At 37.3% G+C, this 22,152-nt stretch overlaps 1 protein-coding gene across 1 annotated transcript in view; it reads left to right on the top strand.

The window, feature by feature from the left end:
- mrpl11 (mitochondrial ribosomal protein L11) overlaps positions 1-8,773 on the top strand; it is a 50,298-nt gene extending 41,525 nt beyond the window's left edge. Inside the window, exons 4-6 of the mRNA XM_067457703.1 lie at positions 5,329-5,422; positions 5,919-6,078; positions 8,553-8,773. Of these exons, the coding sequence (XP_067313804.1) occupies positions 5,329-5,422; positions 5,919-6,078; positions 8,553-8,658 (360 nt within the window). The 3' untranslated portion in view covers positions 8,659-8,773. The remainder of the gene's footprint in view (positions 1-5,328; positions 5,423-5,918; positions 6,079-8,552) is intronic.
- Positions 8,774-22,152: the final 13,379 nt, after the last annotated feature.

Below are 22,152 nucleotides of genomic sequence, written 5' to 3'. Positions count from 1 at the left end.
GCCGGAGACGGGTTTATTTAGGATTATGTGTCTGTGAGGCAAATTCAGAGAAGACGCTCTGTAGTCGGTACAATTATACGATTATTATGCACCCATGATTTTTCTAGAGTAACTTGTTTTGCTGAATTATCCACTAATCTTATTCACTAATCTAGTTTATAGTAGTATTTTTGTCACATATCGTGATTTTATTATATTTGTTGAATTTTGATGTTGTTTTTTATAATAAAGTTGTCTATATTTAGTAGATTGTATTTTACACACCAAAAAAATGAGATTATCAGTTCAACACACTGAGATATAGAAATTCTACAAAGATTTTTTTTTTTTTTTTAGCAAAACTATACTGGTATCGGTATCGTCCGATACTCAGATCTTTTGGTATCTGAACAGTTCTGAAAAAATGGTATCGGTGCATCCCTAGTTGACATGATAATTTCTTTTTTTTGCAATAATAATAAATACTTATGTATTCAAGAACCTGAGTGCTATGGTGCTCATTCATGCAGTATTTGCTGCTACATTGCTAAGGTGTGGTGGTTGGTTGCAAGGGCATTGCTACATGGTTGCTAAGGTGTTCTGAACAGTTTGTAGCACATTGCTAGGTGGTTGCCCGTGTTATGACCCAGTTGTTGTGTTGTGGTTCTGATTTTGTTTTTAGGCAATTTGCTAAACCAGCGCTCTATTTGTGAGAATATTTGTTTTAATTTGCATCCAAGCATTGATTCTCACAACACAGTTATTCACTTGCAGTCATTACATATATCTTGATGTATTGTTTTTGTTTAAAAAAATTTTTTTTTTTAAATGTATGAAATAGATTATTTATTGACTTAATTTCGCCATGTTGTCTCCCTTTAATGTCACTTTTCTGAGCCAGGTTTGACACTCGGGTGTTCAGGGTGGTTGCTTACTGGCCCAAGTCATAAGAACCTATCCTCAGTCTCCAGGACATCTAAAATTATAAAAGATTAAAAATGCTGTTTTATGCATGCCAAGCCAGTAGCTTGTGCGGTCACATTGAGAAGAAATATATGTCTGGACTGAACACGTAATAATACGCATGCACATGATGTCAGCGTTTTCATGAATTTTCATTTTTGTAGAATACACTAAACACAACAAAAACAGCATTGTTTTCACAAACTTGCAATATGAAACACATTTTCAAAAGTTGCCATTTTCAGGCCCTCAAAACACTGTTTAAATAAATGTTTAAATGAAAGTCCAAAATGCAGTTTTCCATCTTTAGCTGAAAACGGTGTGGTGTAAATGCCCTCTTATTCTGATCCCTAGTCACCAGTGTTATTTATATTTTTTATTATTATTTGTATACTATTATAGTTTTATTTATAATTTTTTGAATGACCTTCTTTTTTTATATATTCAGATTTAATTTATTTTAGTTGTTTGTTTTTGTTTTTTTAATAATGTGCTTTTGTTCCTTTTTATTAGATTTTTTGTTTTGTTTTTTATAGTTTTAGTTTTAATTAACAATACCAACACTGCTATTTAGCATCTATTTTAGTCCAAATTTGGGGATTTTTAAGTCTGATTGCTTAGAAATGAAATGGTTCAACTGGCCTTATCCAGGATAAATGAAATGATACAGTTGATTGAGTTACACACCCAAATTGTAAAACTTGAGTTGGTGAGTGATTTATTCCAACACCGGTTTGCAATAGCAATATTAATATGAATTAATTAAATTTGTCTTAGAACAGGTCCCCCAAAAATGAAAATTGTCATCATTTACTCTCCCTGATGTGGTTCCAAGCATGTTGACTCTTTCTTTATTTGAGGCATTTTGATAAATGTTCATTCTGTTATTTTAACAGTGGCAGTACCAAAGGGCAGTCAAGGAACAAAAAATCAAGATAAAATGAGTCAATATGACCCATGTGCTATATAAGTGCTATATTGCAAGCCAATAGCTTTCATTGTAAAGAACAATTTTGACATTCTACTATAAATAGTCTTTTGTATTCCACACACAGTCAGATGGCTTTCTAAAGCAATGAGGTTGAGTAAATGATGACCGAATGTTTATATATTGGGTGAACTATCCCTTTAAGACATCCTGAATATAAAACTCCATTTCCAAACAAAGGGAAAATGTCTTTTTATGATTCATTCTTCGAGTCCTACAGGCAGATTAGACCCTAAAGCTAGCGTCCTCTCACTACTGATGAGCATTCGACAGGGATTGAAGATTAGCCTGAGCTACGTGATCTTTAGCTGCAGGGGGTGTGGATAAAATTCTGGTTGAGTTTGCAGCACAATGCTCGCTTTAGGCTTGAACCGGATGGCTGCAATGCATTTTAGCCAGGCTTTCTCCCCAAGTCAGACTGCCTGTGAAGTCCCAGTTGCCCCATTAAGCTGTCTGCTGCACACTCATTGTTTTTGAGCTTCTGTATGCAGACTAATCCCTGCCTTAAAGCTTCGGTTTCGGCAGGCCTGACAGTCAAGGGTGTGTGCTGGGGGATTGGAGGGTGTGGATGCATGCGCCTGGCTTCACTCGACTCGACTGAGTTTATGAGAGGCTGTCAGAGTCTATGGATGCCAATGAGATTCTGTCAGGCTCCAGAGACTATTGGATGCTATAGGATTTTAGCTCTTCTCGCTCTCGAAGAGGATGGTGTTTGCGATACCACCCGCTATGCGCGATGAGACTAAGAGGCCGAGAGCGATAGCTTGACGCCCACAAAGCCAGAAGCGAAAATACCATTTAGTTCCCCCAGTCTCAACAGATAATCATCAAAAACATAAACCCAACAAACAAATCCATAATGCATCAGATTAACTGCCATAGATAAGGGTGAGCTTTATTTATATATGATTAATTGTGGGACATTTTTTAGAATTTATTTTTTAGTATTACTTTTTCTTTAAATGTATCTATGGGTAGTGATCACACCTTTTTCCTTCTTTGTTTGTTTGTTTGTTTGTTTGTTTTTGAGGGGCAGAAGTTGCAGTCCTGGTTCACTTCATGCCTTAGTTAAGTCAAGACACTAGTGTGGAACAGCTCTTCTTAAAGGGGTGTTTCCTTGGTTTTTTCTAGGTTTGGTTGTGTTTATGGGGCGCAGTATAACATGACTTAAAGGTGGGGTAAGCGTTATTTCAAAACCGTTTTTAGAAAAAGGACTCAGGCCGAGTGAAATAACAAACTTGTGGCCAATCAGCAGGTAAGGGGCGTGTCTATGGTGAGAAGAGAGGCTCATTGCACAACATTATTCAAAACACAGGAGTCACACAGGACGGACATTAGCCAAGAAAGAACTAATATATGCTGGCTTTTGCTTTAATATGCTCGTGTGTCATGTTGGCTTGTTCGTCCATTTACGATCGTATTGTGGTTCACTTCAGCGATGATAAAGACCCGTTCATTTCCACACCGTATGGAGCATCTAAATCCCCTCAGTGTTTCAAGCCTCAGCTCACAAAATGTGTCTGACAGGTACGATACTAAACTCCTAATATATGTTTGTTTCCTCTTTTCATGATCTATATAATCCTAATCCGGTCATAATTGTAATATGTCGTTAGCTGGACTATGGAGCTTGTGTACTATCGAGTTGTTCCTGAGAAAGGTTTGTGTTTTTGTGATCGCTATATCTCTAATCCGGTCATAACTGTAATATGTCGTTAGTTGGACTGTCGACTCGTGTTCTATCGAGTTGTTCATGAGAACGGTTTGTGTTTTTGTGATGGAAGGGGTGACTTTTTCATTGAATATTCGACCTGGATTAGTAACACAGATTCTGCCATAGTCGTTGCCTGGGTTACGTATATGTGTGGGGCGGAGCTATCAAAATAGGGCCGAGACCCTTTTTGGAGGTAGGGACGTGTTTGTTTTGGTGATTTGAAATATCAACAAAGGTTACCAGAAAGCACTTAATACTTTTTTCTTTTTTTAACACCGTATTTTTCTTATATTTTACTTTTATTCCACACCGCTTTCTCCACTGTCCTTTGAACGGCTCGTTTGCTTCCTGCTTCCATGAAGCCCATCCCTCCAAAAAACACAATGCTCTTAGATTGGTTAGATGGCCAAATGTAGTTTCCTGTAGTTTTATTGGCTGAAGTGCCTAGCACAGGTTGTCCGGAAACGCCACGCCCCTTACCATTACGGGCAGAAGTCACATCTGCTGACTAGCAAGGGTTTATGATGTCACCAACACAGGAAGAAGCTCGTTGTAGTCCAAACCGGCCGTTTTTGTAGGCAATGAACTGTCATAACTTAAAAAGACAATCTCCGTTTGCATTAAACTTTCAGCGCTGTAACTTTGCAGACACTGTTTATGCTCAAGCAGCAACATTACACACTAACTAAAGTTAAAAAGGGAAATCACATGTAACCACCCCTTTAATATTTTTCTGTGGTTCTTAACATATGTGTAAAAAAACAAAAACCTACCAAACTTGACAGCCAGGGATCACCGTGCATTTTAGTTGAATAAAAAGCAGCAGATTTTCTCAGGCAATTTAATGAATGGATTTACATTATTTATATAATTTACACATGTCAGATAATTTATTTATTATTAGCAGGGTTCCTTATTGTTGTTGTTTTTTTCCCTACTTTCAGGTTTATTGCATCTCCTTCCATATGCATGCATGCAAATTATTATGTGTTTATATAAAGTCTTGTTTAAAGGTCTGGTTTAAAATTGTACTGATATTTTGATTAATAATTCATTTTGTATTCCTAAGGGTGTTGGTAGGGAATTTAAGCAAGGTTTAATGGAAATTCATAGCAAACAATCTACAGCATGTATAACTCGGCTGGACTGACCGTTATAGACTAAAATGGGAATTTTCTGTCCCAGTGTTTTAGACAAACTTAATTAGCAATATTACATTCAATATTTGCTTTCATTATGCAAAACACATTAAATTGATTAAATGGTGACATTAAAGATATTTATAATTTCATATGAATGCTGCTCTTTTCTTCATCAAAGAATCCTGAAAAATAAGTTTTACTGCTTAACATTGTTTCCACAAAAATGTTAAAAAGCGCTTTCAGCCGTTTCTTGAGCCTTAAATCAGCATATGAGTGATTTCTGAAAGATCATGTGACACTGAAGACTAGAGTAATGATGTTGAAATTACAGGAACAAATATTTGTTTAGAAAATTAAATTAGAAAGTTGTTTAGTTAACTGTTTGTTTATTTATTTATTTAAATAAATGAACATAAGAGCCTTTATTCAAAAGCATCTTACAGACCGTTTTTTATATTTAGTTATTTATGATACACCTGACTCTGAAGTTGAGGAATGGGCATGATGTTTCTGACTGAGCTTACCGCTTTTCTTTCCTCCAGTCGGACAGAACGTATGACCTGAAAATTGGGCAGCCCACTGTGTCTTACTTCTTGAAACAGGCCGCCGGCATTGAAAAAGGAGCAGGAAAGACCGGTAAGCGAACCCTATTACAAGCAGAGCAGCTGTGGCCATACATCCTTCTTTCCATCTCTCAGCAGTCTATTTGTATATCTTGCCACTGCCTTATGTTTCAGTAATGGACAGACTTCCCCCTGCGGGGTGTTTTGGTTCAGATTGAATTTTTTTTGACTGATGATATATTGATGATGAGCTGCACTGGTAGAGAGCCGTGCAATTATAAGGGGAACACTGTGGTGAAGGTGGCATTTAAAAGAAGAAAAAAAAGGAGAATTATGGATTTGCTTCATTTTCACACATTCCATACTAGCTCAATTATTCTTTCTTATGTGCCCACTCTTTCCCTCCCCCTCTCTTTCTGTTACCTCTCGCCTTTACTCCATCTCCACTTCCGATTTGCTCAATCATGACCAAACACACCTCCTGCTGGTTTCTCTCTCTGCGCCGCTGTGTTTCATCACCTCTCTCTTTGTCCTCCCGCCTTGTCCCTCCGCTTTCCTGTATCTATCAGGGCACGAGATCGCAGGTATGGTGACTGTGAGGGCCGTATATGAGATTGCACAGGTCAAATCGCAGGATGACAGCTTTAAGCTGCAGGACACCTCCATGCAGAACGTTGTCAAGAGCATCATCGGTTCGGCCAGATCCCTCGGCATCAAAATCGTCAATGAGTGAGAGTCCTTCAAAGTTCATTCTACCACATTATTCACAACATACAATACCAGTGAAATGTACACAAACTCATTCTTGCCGTTTTCCACGTTTTATAACAATAGTAATGTCTTCAAAACTATAGAATAACAGAAGTGGACGTTATGTAATGACCAAAAATGTTTCGTTTTTTTCAAGTAATTAATACTAATATAGAGTTGCAAGAAAAAATATGTGAACCGCTTGCAGAATCTGTGAAAATGTGAATAATTTTACCAAAATGAAAAAGATCATACAAAATTAGTTTATTTAGTACTGTCCTGAATAAGATATTTTACATAAATGTTTGAATATAGTCCAAAAAATTGCTGAATTTATTTAAAATGATCTGTTCAAAAGTTTATGAACCATTATTATACATAATTATACTGTGTGTGTGGTTACCTGGATGATCCACGACTGTTTCTGTGATGGTTGTGCATGAGTCTCGTGTGTCCTGAGCAGTTAAACTGCCCAACGGGCTTCATAAAAATCCTCCAGGTCCAGCAAACTGTTCAGTTTTCCATCACCTTTTTGTCACCTTTAGCACCCTCTCTAGCAGTGGCTGTATGATTTAAGGATGCATTTTTTACACTGAGGAAAACTGAGGAACTCTCAAGCATAACATAACATTAAAGAGGTTCAAACATTCACTGATACTCCAGAAAGAAAAGGAAAAACATGATGCAATAAGAGCAAACTTTAAGTGAAAACTTAAGAACAGGATGAAGGTGCCCAAAGTTTTTTTTTTTTTTTTAATATCTTTTTTTTTAATATCTTTTTTTTTCAGATGACAAATTAAGTAATTTACTTTGATCTTCAAATTTAATAAGTTTTCACCCCCCATGTTTCCTTCTGGAGCATAAGTTAATGATTGAATCTTTTTTAATAGTTGTGTTTAAGTCCCATAATCGTTCTCAGTGTGAAAAGATGAATCTTAAACTCATACAGTCACTGCTGGAGAGGGTTCAAATATGCTAAAGATGATGGAAAACTGAAGAATGTGCAGGAATTTAAAGGATTTTTCTGCAGAATGTTGGCCAGTTTCACTGCTTCGGACGAACAAAGGACTCAAGAACAAACATCAAAAAACAAAAAATACAGCCGTGGATCTTCCAGGGAACGACACACAGTATTGAGAATCAATGGTTCACAAACATTATTATTTAAAAAAAAATTGTCTTGGGACTATATATATAAAACATTTATGTAAAATATTTTATTCAGGACAGTACTAAATAAAATAAAAAAACATTTTTGTAAAATCTCTCTTATTTAGTTCAAATTATTCCTGTTTTCACAGATTCTGAAAGGGGTTCACATAGTTTTCCTTGCAAATGTAAACTACTGTTCAAATGGTCAGGGTCAGTAACAATTTTTTCAGGAAATTAGTACTTTTAATTTTCAAAGATGCATTAAATTGATAAAAAGAGACTAATAATTGTTATATTATTGTGGTTTCCACAAAATTTTTCACACATTTTTTTTTGAGCAGACAGAATATTAGAATGTTTTCTATAATTCAGCTTTGAATTTTAAAAATTAATAATATAATTAATAAATTAATTATAAATTAATAATACCGTATTTGCTGTATTTTGATCACATAATTGCAGCCTTAGTCAGCATAAGAGACTTTCAGAAACATAAAAAAATCTCACCGATCCCAAACTTTTGAATGGTAGCGTATCTCTTAAAAACGTAATTCAAATTTAAAGTTTTATGAAAAAATGTATATGTAGGCATAATTTATATACAAAGCCTTTTCCAAGCATTTGTTTTCTGCATGTCTGGTCTCGACTGTGAGTTTTAAACATCCATCTTTTCCTTGTATAAATATTTCAGACATCCCACCACCTAGTAAAGACCTTAATAAGAGATGTGAATTAATAATGGCTGAATAAATCAAGTCTTACTTCACACTCTCGCCAGTGACTTCAGTTCTTGTGCTCTTTTGGAATTTTATGCTATTTTTCACTGTTGAGAATTGAGCTTGATTTGCAAGCTTTTAAAATTGAATCATAAAATTCATGTTTTGTATAATTCATGTTTTAATAACGCTGAGATATTGTAAGGAATGCTGCTAGCTTAATAATTGACACTATTCATTTGAGAAGCGTTTTCTTGACACCTACCACACCTATTCCTATCCTGAGTCTATGCGACGTCAAATGTCCTTGTAACATTTTGACAGGGGGAAAAAAGCGTAGTCTTTTTCTTTAACCGAAGCTCTTTAATAAATAAACAATGTCAGCTAGGTGCAAATGCTCAGACCCGTCATTTGTACTAGAAGGAAAAGCAAAGCTCGCCTTGCATTTCAATCCATCGCTAGAAATGTTTGAAATTCTAATGTAATGTATCTGTTGATATGTCTCTAATCTCGGTCTTCTCTGTCGGTTCCCCCTCTGTCACTCTCACAATGCTCCCCCCTCTCCTCCTGTCATCCCTCTGTCAGCCTGTCACCAGCGGAGTACGGGGAGTTTCTCCGAGAGCGTGAGGAGAGACTGAAGGCAGAAGCAGAGGCAGCTGCTGCTGAGGCTGCAATAGTAAAAAAGAAATGAAGAGCTGCTGTTGTGCTAGTTATTTATCTATACAAAAAAAAAAACCATTCACACGGGTTCATCCCACTATTCCCGATGTGTTTTTCTAATAAAATGCTGCTGTTTTGCATACAAATATTTTGAAGTGTATTTTTATTTCTCGACATCTCTCATTGTTGACTATCTTGTCTCCTGTCTCTTCTCTACCTCCCCCACTCTTTTCTTTTCTCTGCCTCCTACACCCTTTTTTTTAGGCCTCTGAGCCACTTTCACCTATTCTTTCTCTTGCATCCATTGACTCACCCATCTCTCTTAGCCATCTCTGGGTAATAATAATCCAGGGTTTTTTATAACTGCTTTGTCTTTGACATCTGTACTGAAGTAGATTGCCCTTTAGCAACACGGTGGCAAAAAAAAAAAAAATCAGTTTCACACGATCCTTCAGAAATCATTCTAATTTGCTGTTCAAGAAACATTTATTATTATTAAGGTTTAAAAACTTTTCTGCTACTTAATATTTTTGTGGAAATGTAGGATTCTTTACATAATTCTTTGATTAATGGAAAGTTCAATGACAGCATTTATTAAAATGTTTTCTACATTGATGATAATAATAATGTTTCTTGAGCAGCAAATCAGCATATTAGAATGAGTTCTGAAGGATCGTGTGACACTGAAGACTGGAGTAATGATGCTGATTATTTCTGCATTTTGAAATGTTTTTTTTTTATTTTTTTATCTTAATTTTATCATAATTTTAATCACATCCCGTATTATTGCACATCTCTTTTATATTAAGTTATAAAATGTATAACCAGATTTGCCAGGTCTTGCTGTAAGACTCCACTCGTCCACCAAGGCACTTGCATATTCTAAAACACGTCTGGGGGACATATGGTGCACATGGTTTGGCACTGCAAGGACGACCAGCTGGCCTTCTTGTCTCAGGCGTCTTACATAGACATTGCAGTTTGTTGCTCAGGGCACATCTGCAGTCCTCATGCCTCCTGCTGCAGGACTTTGGCATGTTCACGCAGGTGATCAAAGACCCTGGGCATCTTCTGGTAAAATACATTTTGGTCCAAAAATAACTTTATTCAGCATTGTTTTCTCTTCCGTGTTTGCTTTCAAACCTCAAATAAAGATTCAAACGGTTATGAATCAGCGGATTGATTCATTAATCGGAACACCAATGTCACATGACTTCAGCAGTTTGGCCATAGATATGTATAAATATCTATGGCAGTTTTTGGCAGTTTGACACGCTAAAACAAAACCGTTTGAATCTTTATTTGAGGAATAAAGTCATAGTTTTTGTTATTTTTGGACCAAAATATATTTTCGATGCTTCAAGAGATTCTAATGAACTAACTGATGTCACACATGGACTACTTTGATGATGTTTTTATTCCCTTTCTGGACATGAACAGTATAGTGTGCATACACTTGGATACACACTCAGACTAAATATAAAATATCTTAAACTGTGTTCCGAAGGGAGGTTATATGGGGTTAAGGTCAGGTTAGTATCCCTGGCCAATTAAGAAAAGGCATACGATGGTTCTTAAACCAGGTACTGGTTTCTACTGGTTGCCTGGCCAAGTCCTATTGTAAATTGAAATCTGAATCTCCATAAAGTTGGTCAGCAGCAGGAAGCATGAAGTACTCTAAAACGTCCTGGTATATGGCTGTGTTGACCTTGGATCTCAGAAAAGTGAATCAACACCAGCAGATGCCATGGCACCCCAAACCATCACAGACTGTGGAAACTTTACACTGGACCTCAAGCAAGTGGATTGTGTGCCTCTCCTCTTTTCCTCCAGACTCTGTGACCCTGATTTCCAAAGGAAATGCAAAATTTACTTCCATCAGAGAACATAACTTTAGACCACTCAGCAGTCCTCTTTGTCTATAGCCCAGATGAGACACTTCTGACGCTGTCTGTTGTTCAAGAGTGGCTTAACACAAGGAATGCGACAGCTGAAACCCATGTCTTGCATACGTCTGTGCGGAGTGGTTCTTGAAGCACTGACTCCAGCTGCAGTCCACTCTTTGTGAATCTCCCCCATATTTTTGAATGGGTTTTGTTTCACAATCCTCTCCAGGGTGTGGTTATACCTATTGCTTGTACACTTTTTTTCTACCACATCTTTTCCTTCCCTTCGCCTCTCTATTAATGTGCTTGGACACCGAGCTCGGTGAACAGCCAGCCTCTTTTGCAATAAACTTTTGTTTCTTGCCCTCCTTGTGCAAGGTGTCAATGGTCATCTTTTGGACAACTGTCTAGTCAGCAGTCTTCCCTATGGTTGTGTAGCCGACTGAGAGAGAATTTAAAGGCCTTTGCAGGTGTTTTGAGTTAATTAGCTGATTAGTGTGTGTGGCACCAGGTGACTTCAGTATTGAACCTTTTCACAATATTCTAATTTTTTGACATACTGAATTTGGGATTTTCCTTAGTTGTCAGTTATACTCATCAAAATTAAAATAAATAAATATTTGAAATTTACCAGTCTGTGTGTAATGAATTAATATAATATACAAGTTTCACTTTTTGAATGGAATTAGTTAAATAAATCAACTTTTTGATGATATTCTAATTATATGACCAGCACCTGTATATAGATATAGATATATCGTCCGATCAGCCATAACATTATGACAGGTGTTTATGTTGGAAGACGTCCTTACAGCTATTAGAAGTTTTCCCAATGGTAAGGCAGCTGGCCCAGATGGTTTCTTCATGGAATTTTATAAAGCTTTTTCTAATCAAAATGGCCCCTTAATATTAAGGATGTTTAAAAATCCTATTGAAAACAAAAAACTACCAGAAACACTTTGTGCAAATATTGCATTGATCCTAAAGAAAGATAAAGATAGTACTGACCCTTCCTCTTAGACCCATTTCCCTTCTCTGTAATGATCTTAAAATATTTACTAAAATCTTGACAAATAGGTCAAGTAAATGTTTTGGCTCAATAATACATAAAGACCAAACAGTCTTTATCCCCGGTAGATTTTCATTTCATAATGTACATAGGCTCATGAATAATTTGTATCGGGCTAAAGGAAAACATGATAAAATAGCCATTCTAGCCCTGGATGCTTATAAAGCATTTGACAGTGTGGAATGGTCCTACATATTAAGCACCATTGAGGAATTTGGACTGGGACAAAAAATTTCTTTGTGGGTTGAGATGTTGTTCCTTTGCCCCTCTGCCTCTGTTCCTACAAATAATAACAGATCAGCCTTTACTCCTCCATCGTGATACCCGTCAGGGCTGCCCATTAAACCCTTTACTTTTTGCTATTGCGATGGAACCTTTAGCAATAAGTATAAGAAATAATCTGCATATATCCCCTGTCATGATGGGGGGTGTAAAACACCAGATTTCGCTATATGCGGATGATGTTCTTCTTTTTCTTTCAGAGCCAGAGAGATCGCTGCCTTTCTTGTTTGACATAATCAAGAAGTTTGGTACACTGTTAACTGGCTGAAAAGTGAGTTCATGCCATTATACGATACTATGGATCCAGTTTTTGTTAATAATCTCCCTTTTAGAACTGTAAGCAAATCAAAATATCTTGGTATCACTGTCCCAAGACATTTCAAAAATGTATATGAAACAAATCACAAAGTTATGATAGACAAACTGAAGAGTGATGTAGAGACCTGGCGAGTACTTCCTTTTACAATGACTGGTCGTGTCAACGCAATCAAAATGGTCACCTTACCCAGGTTTCTCTATTTGTTTCAAAATGTTCCAATCTTCCTAACCCAGTCATTCTTTAAGACACTTGATTCCGTGATCATGCCATTTATTTGGGGGTATTAAGCCCATCGCATATCTAAAGCACATATCTGTAAATCGAAAGATGTAGGAGGTCTTGGCCTTCCATGTTTTCAGCACTGCTACTTGGCAGCCAATCTAAAAGCATTAATGTATTGGAGTAGTGCATATCCCGAGGTATTGAATACCACATTCCTGCATGGCTCGTTATTCAGTAGGATGTTCAAAATTCCTCCCTTCCCACTTTACTTTTTGCAGGAAATAAACCTATAAGAACATTTAAGAAATGTAACCCCATTATTGTAAATTCTCTTAAGATTTGATATAAGCTTAGAAAGGTCTTCAAACTTCCTCAAACATGTTATCTTACTCCTATACTTTTGTTATCTTACTCGCATTCCCTTCCTTTGCAGACAGATACAACTTTTTTATCTTGGAAAGAAAAAGGAATTGTATCCACAAGTGATTTATACATTAACAATGTATTTGCTTCTTTCGCCCAGCTTAGACAAAAGTTTGGACTACCCCCTTCTCATTTTTTCAGGTATTTACAAGTACGAAGCTATGTTAAAAGTAATATACCTAACTTTGAATCCTATAAACGCCCTGAACATCTTTATTATTGTATGACCTGTGAACTTAACATGAAGGGTCTTGTATCTAAATTTGTTGAATGCCTAAATGACTCCAGAGTTCCTCCTACATAACATTTAAAGATGTCATGCGAAAAAGACTTGGGTATAGATATTTCAGAAGACTCCTGGGCAGAGGCCCTCCGCAGTATTAAGTCTTGCTCCATCAGTTCTAATTTTCAACTGATACAATATAAAGCTGTGCATAGATTGCACTACTCCCGTACAAAGTTATATTTTATATATCCCGCTGTCTCACCTTTGTGTATCAAATGCAAGTCCAATGAGGGCACATTAGCTCACTTTTTCCGGTTCTGCCCAAAAATATGTAAATTCTGGTCTGAAGTCTTGTTTTTACTCAAAGGTACTTAAGAATGATTTTCCCCATGATCCCCTTGTGGCAATATTAGGCTGGGCCCCTTCTTTAGAGACCTTTAGCTTTAATCAAATACAGACAACACAATATGGGATGACAATAGCGAAGAAGGCAATTTTGTTGATGTGGAACAAAGAGTTTGTACCTAAATTTGATACTTGGCTAGCAGAGTGCTACATATAGAAAAGATCAGATATGAAATTGCTGGTAAACCGAAGAAATTCTTACAGATTTAGGTCCTTTATGGAATTTCTGGAAGGGGATGATTGAATTTGACATTTTGGATGCTCTAATGGGTGTGGTACTGCAGATTTTATACCGTCTTGCAGGGTGCAACACCTAATTTCCCTCTATAATTGGGTAATCATTGGTATTGGCATTTTGATTTAAGTATTTGACTTTAATGTATGTGTAATTAGATGTTTATTATGTGCATCTGTACATATGTATGGATATTGTATGTTTCTGTGGGTATATGTACTTATACAAGCATGTATAGGCATTTATCATCCTTGTGTTTTTTGTTTTTTACTATTTTGTACTTTTTATCATAATTTATTTGCTTGAATTATTTGTTTCTCATTTGCTGGCATGGGGTGGGGGTTGTTTTGTACAAATGTGAAAAGCTGTAAATAAAATATATTTAAAAAAAACATTATGACAGGTGAAGTGAATAACACTGGTTATCTCTTCATCACAGCACCTGTTTGTGGGTGGCATATATTAGGCAGCAAGTGAACATTTTGTCCTCAAAGCTGATATGTTAGAAGCAGGAAAAATGGGCGAGCGTAAGGATTTGAGTGAGTTTGAAAATGGCCAATGGCCATATGCGGCTACATAGCCGCAGACCAGTCAGGGTGCCCATGCTGACCCCTGTCGACCGCCGAAAGCGTAGACAGTGGGCACGTGAACATCAGATTTGGGCCACGGTGCAATTAAATCACGTGGAGGGCCGGGTGTACTGGGGAACACATGGCACCAGGATGCACTATGGGAAGAAGGCAAGCTGGTAGAGGCATTGTTCTGCTTGGAAATCTTGGGTCCTCCCATCCATGTGACTGTTACTTTGACAACACTTACCTAAGCATTGTGTCCGATCATGTACACCCTTTCATAAATATGGTATTCCTTGGTGGCTTTGGCCTCTTTCAGCAGTATAATGCACCCTGCCACAAAAGAAAAAAAATGGTTCAGGAAAGGTTTGAGGAGCATAATGAGTTTGAGGTGTTGACTTGGCCTCCAAATTCCCCAGATCCCAATCCAATCAAGCATCTGTGGTATGCAAACAAGTCAGATCCATGTAGGCCCCACCTCGCAATTTACAGGACAAGGATCTGCTGCTAACATCTTGGTGGCAAATACCAAAGCACACATTCAGGGGTCTATTGGAGTCCATGCCTCGATGGGTCAGGGCTGTTTGGCAACCAAAAGGGGGCCAACACAATATTAGGATATAATGATATGCCTGATCGGTGTATACACTAAAAAATGCTGGGTTAAAAACAACCCAAGTTGGGTTGAAAATGGAAAAACCCAGAAATTGGGTTGTTTAAATGGGTCCATTCACTGGGTTCAAACAACCTTATTTCTGGGGTTGTCCATTTTCAACCCTACTTGGGTTGTTTTTAACACAACATTTTTTAGAGTGTATATATCCAACTTAATTCACATACATAAAAAGGGTAGAATATCTCAACCAATTGCTTGCTTGTGTCATCACAAAATGTAAACTATATTAACTTTAATCTGCTAAATGGAACTGTAAGGCATTAAGATTATTAAGATCATGATTTTCTGTAAGCTGCTTGTAAAGTGTATTGTGAAAAGCACTATATAAATGAATTTGACATTGTCTGACTATTGGGATACAGCTTGGGAAAGAAACCTTGGAAGTGCCAGACTGTGCAGGCAAATTGAAAATGTGTAATGGATGGTAATTTGGTCTGTAATAGAGTAGCCTGGCACTGACCCACTGAGCAGTGAGAGACTCTACAAGCACTGTCAAATCACTTTTCCTAAAGTCAAGCTCATTTGTGATTGTTTTCCAAACGCTTGTTGAAAGTGAATGAAGGGCAGAGATTTTTTTTTTCCTTTTGTGAATTTTAAAATTGACCATTTGGCTCTCTCTCGCTCTTTGATTTGAACGAGATTGCGGTGTCTGCACTCTATCTAGGCTTCAGTGACCGTGTTCTGCCTGTCGCTGACTGCAATTTCACAAGAACGGAAGGATGAGAGACGATAACATGAAGAGGATGTGATTTTACATGCGGCCTCTAGCCCCTCCCCACCCTCTTTTTTGAGACTCATATAGCGTGATGGCTGTTATATTTTGTGTTTGTAAAGGGCAAAAGGGAATCAGAATCTATATCTTATGCATTAGATGAAGCTTGTCAAAGTGCAGAATCTTACAAGAGCCCTGAAGGGATTTAGAGGCAAGAGTCTTTCTCAGACATGGTCATGTGGTCAAATGAGATCCGCAGTGCGTTTTTGCTATACAAATGAGATTTGCTGTTACGTAATCCGACCCTTCATTATCCTACACCTGTAGTGAACTCCATACTCCACTACCTCCAGAATATTGCAGAAAGTAGACCGAAGAACCCCATTTAGTAGGAATCAAAAATTCTGTATTTGCCCTCATCTTTTAGTCTAGAATGGCCTGAGGCATAAACAACAACAACAACAAAGATCAACTCTTGTTCATATTAACATTAGCTGTCCATGAAAAAGTAACGGTGTATGCCACAGCAAATACAAAAGTTCAAGAACATGCCTGTTGAATCTGAATTCAGCAACTGTCATAGAAAAACCAAACATCAAAAAAAGCTTTCTCCACATCAGATGCATTTATGCTGAGATGCCATTTGAGCTAAAAGATAATGTTTGCTCCCCTTCAAAGAACAATTGAAGAGGAAGAGTGTATCCAAATGGGCAGCAATTTGAAGATGTTTACACTTAAGTGGAGACTTCATGGGAAAAGATTTCCAGGTAAGTTGAATGCTAGAATGAAACCTCAAATCACAAATATTCTTCTGGCTAAAAACTGTCTGTTTGTCTGTCTGTCTGTCTGTCTGTCTGTCTGTCTGTCTGTCTGTCTGTCTGTCTGTCTGTCTGTCTGTCTGTCTGTCTGTCTGTCTATCTATCTATCTATCTATCTATCTATCTATCTATCTATCTGTCTATCTGTCTATCTGTCTGTCTGTCTGTCTGTCTGTCTGTCTGTCTGTGTCTCTATCTATCCATCCATCCATCCATCTATCTGTGTCTATCTGTCTGTCTTCTGTGTCTGTCTGTGAAAAATATTTTTTTCTGTGAATTGGTTAATATGTTGCAATAGGTGTACATCATCAACTCAGAATACAGTTGTGGTCAGAATTATTGGCACCCCTGGTAAATATGATCAAGGTGGCTTTAAAAATAAATCTGTATTGTTAATCCTTAGCATCAAAATCAACACACAAATGCGTCACTGAGCACAAACTGATGTTTTTGCCCTGTAGGAAATGACGGTGCTGAACTGAAGAGAAGAAGAGCCAACATTGTGAATGAAGGATCTGGAGAGATTCTGTATGGAGGAATGATTTATTTTTAAAACCATCTTTGATCAAATTTACTGGGGGTGTCACTGAGATACCACATACATTAATTTAGCTTCTTCCAAAAAGAAAAATGTCTGTTTCTTTAATTAAATTGTTTTTATTAGTAATTTGATTAAGTTTCCTCACTCTAGTCTATTATAATACCTATTTACCTCTTGAGTAGGAGAAAGCACTTTGTGACTTTCTCAGTTTGTGTTAATGCACTTGGTTTTCGAATATTTTTTTTCCACATTACTTTTGCTTGTCTAGTACAAATGTGTGGTCTTGTTTCATTATTACAGAGTGTATACCCCTTTTCTTTATTTAGCCTAAAAATATGGAAGTGAAATGTAACAGCCCGTTGCACCATGACCATCTTAAAATGTTATCTGATGAAATAAAAAATATACACTCAACTAAAGGATTATTAAACGCCTGTTAAATTTCTCATTAATGCAATGATCTAATCGACCAATCACATGGCAGTTGCTTCAATGCATGGTCCTGGTCAAGACAATCTCCTGAACTCCAAACTGAATGTCAGAATGGAGAAGTAAGGTGATTTAAACAATTTTGAGAGTGGCATGGTTGTTGGTGCCAGACGGGCCGGTCTGAGTATTTCACAATCTGCTCAGTTACTGGGATTTTCACGCACAACCATTTCTAGGGTTTACAAAGAATGGTGTGAAAAGGGAAAACACGCACAACCTTGAGGCGGATGAAGTACTACAGCAGAAGACCCCACCGGGTACCACTCATCTCCACTACAAATAGGAAAAAGAGGCTACAATTTGCACAAACTCACCAAAATTTCTACAGTTGAAGACTGGAAAAATGTTGCCTGGTCTGATGAGTCTCAATTTCTGTTGAGACATCCAGATGGCAATCAGGAATCAGGATTTGGGCATAAACAGAATGAGAACATGGATCCATCATGCCCTGTTACCATTGTGCAGGCTGGTGGTGGTGGTGTAATGGTGTGGGGGAGGTTTTCTTGACACACTTTAGGCCCACACTTTAGGAGCTTCGTGCCCTCGATGTTCATCCCATAAATCTCCATCAACTGCAAGATGCTATCCTATCAATACGGGCCAACATTTCTAAAGAATGCTTTCAGCACCTTGTTGAATCAATGGCATGTAGAATTAAGGAAGTTCTGAAGGCGAAAGGGTGTCAAACACAGTTTGAGTATGGTGTTCCTAATAATCCTTTAGGTGAGTGTAGAAGACAAACTAAAATATGTTGTCAATAAACTAACTTTTTATATACAATATTGGTGTTTTTAATAATTAAAAATAAACGAACCATAGTACTCAAGTAAGTGTACTTAGTTACTGTCCAACTCTGCTTTTTGAGTTCTCACTGGAGAATGAATAATGCTTTCTGGTAAAACTTCACAAGAAGGCTCCATTTGTTAGTTAATTCATGAGCTAAGATTAACTAACAATAAGCAGCATACATTTGTTACAGCGTTTAATCTTTGTCAGCGTTGGGCAAGTTGCTCGGCTCTCCTCTTTGAATGTCCACATGGTGGCACTGCATCTTTAAAGACTGCTGCGGGTTGCTTGACAGACTCAGAAATGATCATCCTTTGGTGAGTAACTTGGGGGGCACTATTACTGCGAGCTAAATGTAGAATGCACGAGAAACAAGTCAGATATGTCCCTTTGTACATATAATTTATAATCACGAGTAACTAGATGCTTTTTGTCTTAAGTCTGAGACAAATTTCTCAGACGCTTCTCTTCTGATCTTGGTTTCTGACTGATCGTCTTCGAGCCCCTGTGAGTTTACTTTGATGTGAACTAACCTTTGTCAGCCGCCTCTACAAACTTCAAACGTCTCTTTCTGCATAATGAATTCTTTTGCTTTTAAAGAGACAAAATGAAGTGTCATGGTTACATATCTGTTTAATTAAATGAAAATCATGCCACCCCTCGTCTGGAGTGCTGTAATTTATGTTTTCATGTCACATTCCAGATAGGCGTGTGGAGCAAAGTCACTCAACTTTACGTTTAGAATGGGCTAATTTAAAAAATAAAAAAAAGTACTAGTATAGGTAGTATAGGCTACTAATCTGTCTAGTTTGTACATTAAGTCCAACTGTATGTACAGTGAGGAAGTTGAACAAACTAAATTCGAGTTGACTAAACCAAACCAATCCAATCAGACTCTGTTAGTACCATGGCGTTGAGTTTTTAAAAGGGTGCATGTGTATGTGTTATAATCTCCAAAACCAGACGATTTTGTCTTTAATTTGTACGTTTTTTTAATAGTAAGTAACATTTCATGAAACTGGGAGAGTGAGTAATTGCATCAGAAATCTGTCACTTTTCTCACAGCCAGTTTCAGTGTGAGATCTCTTACCTAGAAACTAGAACCTGTTACCAGTGTTGGGAACTAGTTGCATGTAACTAGATTATTTAATCTAATTACAATTTTTTTAATTGTAATTAGTTACCATAACTGAGAAAAAATCAGTTACCATAACTGAGTAAATTACAGTTAGGCCTACTTATGAAAATGTTAACATATAGAAAGGGGATTCGATCTAAATATTTTCTGTAAAAAGCTAGGATATGTTAAATAATATTTATTTGTTGCTTTGCCTGTTTTTGATGCATGATGCCTCCTGCCATTTAAAGGTCATTTAATAGCAATGATATTCTGACAGTTTTGATTGGTCTCTTGTTTGAATTTACAGCTCACCACATCTGCCAATTACCAATCCATGTTGCTGCTGAAAGCTTTAGGCTACAATATGTCAGAAAGTTGCCACCATTGCGACGTGCATTACATGCATTCAAGTGCTGAAAAAAATAATAATAATAATATACAAAAGTAATCAGTTACATTACTTTAATAAAGTAATTGAAATAGTTAACTATGTATTACATTTTAAATAAGGTAACTTGTAATCTGGAACCTATTACATTTCCAAAGTAACCTTCCCAACACTGAGTTGTGGTGAAGAAAAAGCCAAGCCACTTTCAGTGTGCCTAAAAAACACAAGGTTGGTGCAAGCTAAACTGAAAGATACCTGGCTAGGCTTTCTCACCTTAAAGGGATAGTTTAACCAAAAATGAAAGTTAGCCCATGATTTACTCACCCTCAAGTCATCCTAGGTGTATATGACATTCTTCTTTCAGACAAATAAAATCAGAGTTATATTAAAAAAGTCCTGGCTAATCCAAGCTTTATAAGGGCAGGGATTGTTGCTCCGTTTTTGAAGTCCATTAAAATGCATCTGTCTGTCAAATAACATGCTCTACACGGCTCTGGGAGGTTAATAAAGGCCTTCTGAAACAAATTGTTGCTTTTATGTAAGAAAAATGTCCATATTTAAAACATTTTAAATTAATGTTCCAGCCGATGAAAAGTGTTGAAAGCGCCTTCTCGGAGTTCAAGGTCATAGACAGTAAAAAGAAATGGACATAGCGACCTCATAGACTTCAACGGCGAAAAGTGATGTCAATTAGAAGCACTCACTTCCTGATGGCTGAGCGTACTGCGCAGGCTCAGACTGAGCTTGACGACGTAGATGTGACGTAAGCAACCTGTCTGACAGTCTTTTAGTAGTGGTGGAAAGTGAAATCTGAATCACATTGTTTAAATGTTTTGTCCCGTTGCTTTTGGCTCACTATGGGCTTCTCCCCATTCTCCCATGACTTTATCGGACTTTATGTCTCCACGTCCCCCCGATTGTCTCATAGACAGTAAAAGATTGCCTGCGAGCGTCTCCTGCGAATTTCTCAACTGTGCGACAGAGTCGTGTTGGTTATGACGCAATCGTTAGCCTATTTTTACAAAAACAGCTTCTACGGGGCGATAGTGTAAGATACAAGGTAATGGAGTCGTTTATACATTGTCGTGTTTCTTTATGAATAAACAATGGACAAATGGAGGCTTTAAACGCATCAGATGTAAAGTTATTCACTGTCAAAGTGACTCAAAAATGAATGGGAGTTAATGGGATGCTGACAGCAGGTGATGGCTTGGTTAGCAATGGCCGCCCCTAGGGGTGGAACGCTTTCCGAGCGCTAGATTACCCCCTTTAAGATGCGTACGCAACATCTGACGAGCATCTGGTAGAGTGAGCCTTTGAACTGCAGGGGCACTTTCAATACTTTCCCCATAAACTGAATATGGAACGCCATCGACCGAAACATTACTTTATAAAGTTTTAAATATGGATAATTTTCTTACATAAACGCATCGATTCACTTATGAAAGCATTTATTAACCTCCCGGAGCCGTGTGGAGCACATTATTTGACGGACAGATGCAATTTTATGAACTTCAAAAACAGAGCAACAATCCCTGCCATTATAATGCTTGGATTAGCCAGGACTTTTTTAATGAAATTCAAATTGTCTGAAAGAAGAACGGCATATACACCTAGAATGGCTTGAGGGTGAGTAAATCATAAGCACATTTTTGTTTTTTTGTTCTTGTTTGGAGTGAACTATCCCTTTAACTGGGTTCATGGTATAGGCCCCTGCTTCCATTTCCTACACTGTCAGAAAAAAAGGTACATTGCTGTCACTGGGGCGGTACCCTAAGGTACCAAACCGAAAAGGTACTACTATGTACCTTTAAGGTACTAATACGCACTCCTAAAGTACTGATATGGAACTGTTACAGTACTAATATGTACCATTTAGAGGTACAAAGATGTACCTTTTCACTTTTGTACCTTAGTGTACCGCCCCAGTGACAGCACTGTACCTTTTTTTCTGAGAGTGTAATGTGTGTGTATTTGTTTGTTTCCACAAGGGGGCATCAGATATAATTTATTTTATATAATATTTTATATTTTGTATCATGTATTATATGTAATCTATTAACAGCAGTGATAACAGTATATGTTTACAGACATATTTTATGTTTACAAAAATATTTTATTTTTCTCTGTGTGATATGTATAAACAGGCACCTGAAATCTTTCTCTTCCATCATTTTTCTACAGGAGTGCTACGGAGCAGCCAACCCAGAAAGTCCAGTACTATTTTCTAGGTAAAATTCAATCATTTTTATTAATAAAATTCCTTGCTGCTTATTAGCTGGTACAAGCCGGTAAACCATATTGGACCACCAACAAACTATGTCATACCAGCTAGGTAAAGCTCTATCTATTCATC

This window comes from Pseudorasbora parva, chromosome 11 (genome assembly GCF_024679245.1).
Source record: "Pseudorasbora parva isolate DD20220531a chromosome 11, ASM2467924v1, whole genome shotgun sequence".
In the NCBI taxonomy this organism is placed as follows: Eukaryota; Metazoa; Chordata; class Actinopteri; order Cypriniformes; family Gobionidae; genus Pseudorasbora; species Pseudorasbora parva.
This window is presented reverse-complemented; position numbering and strand designations above follow the sequence as displayed.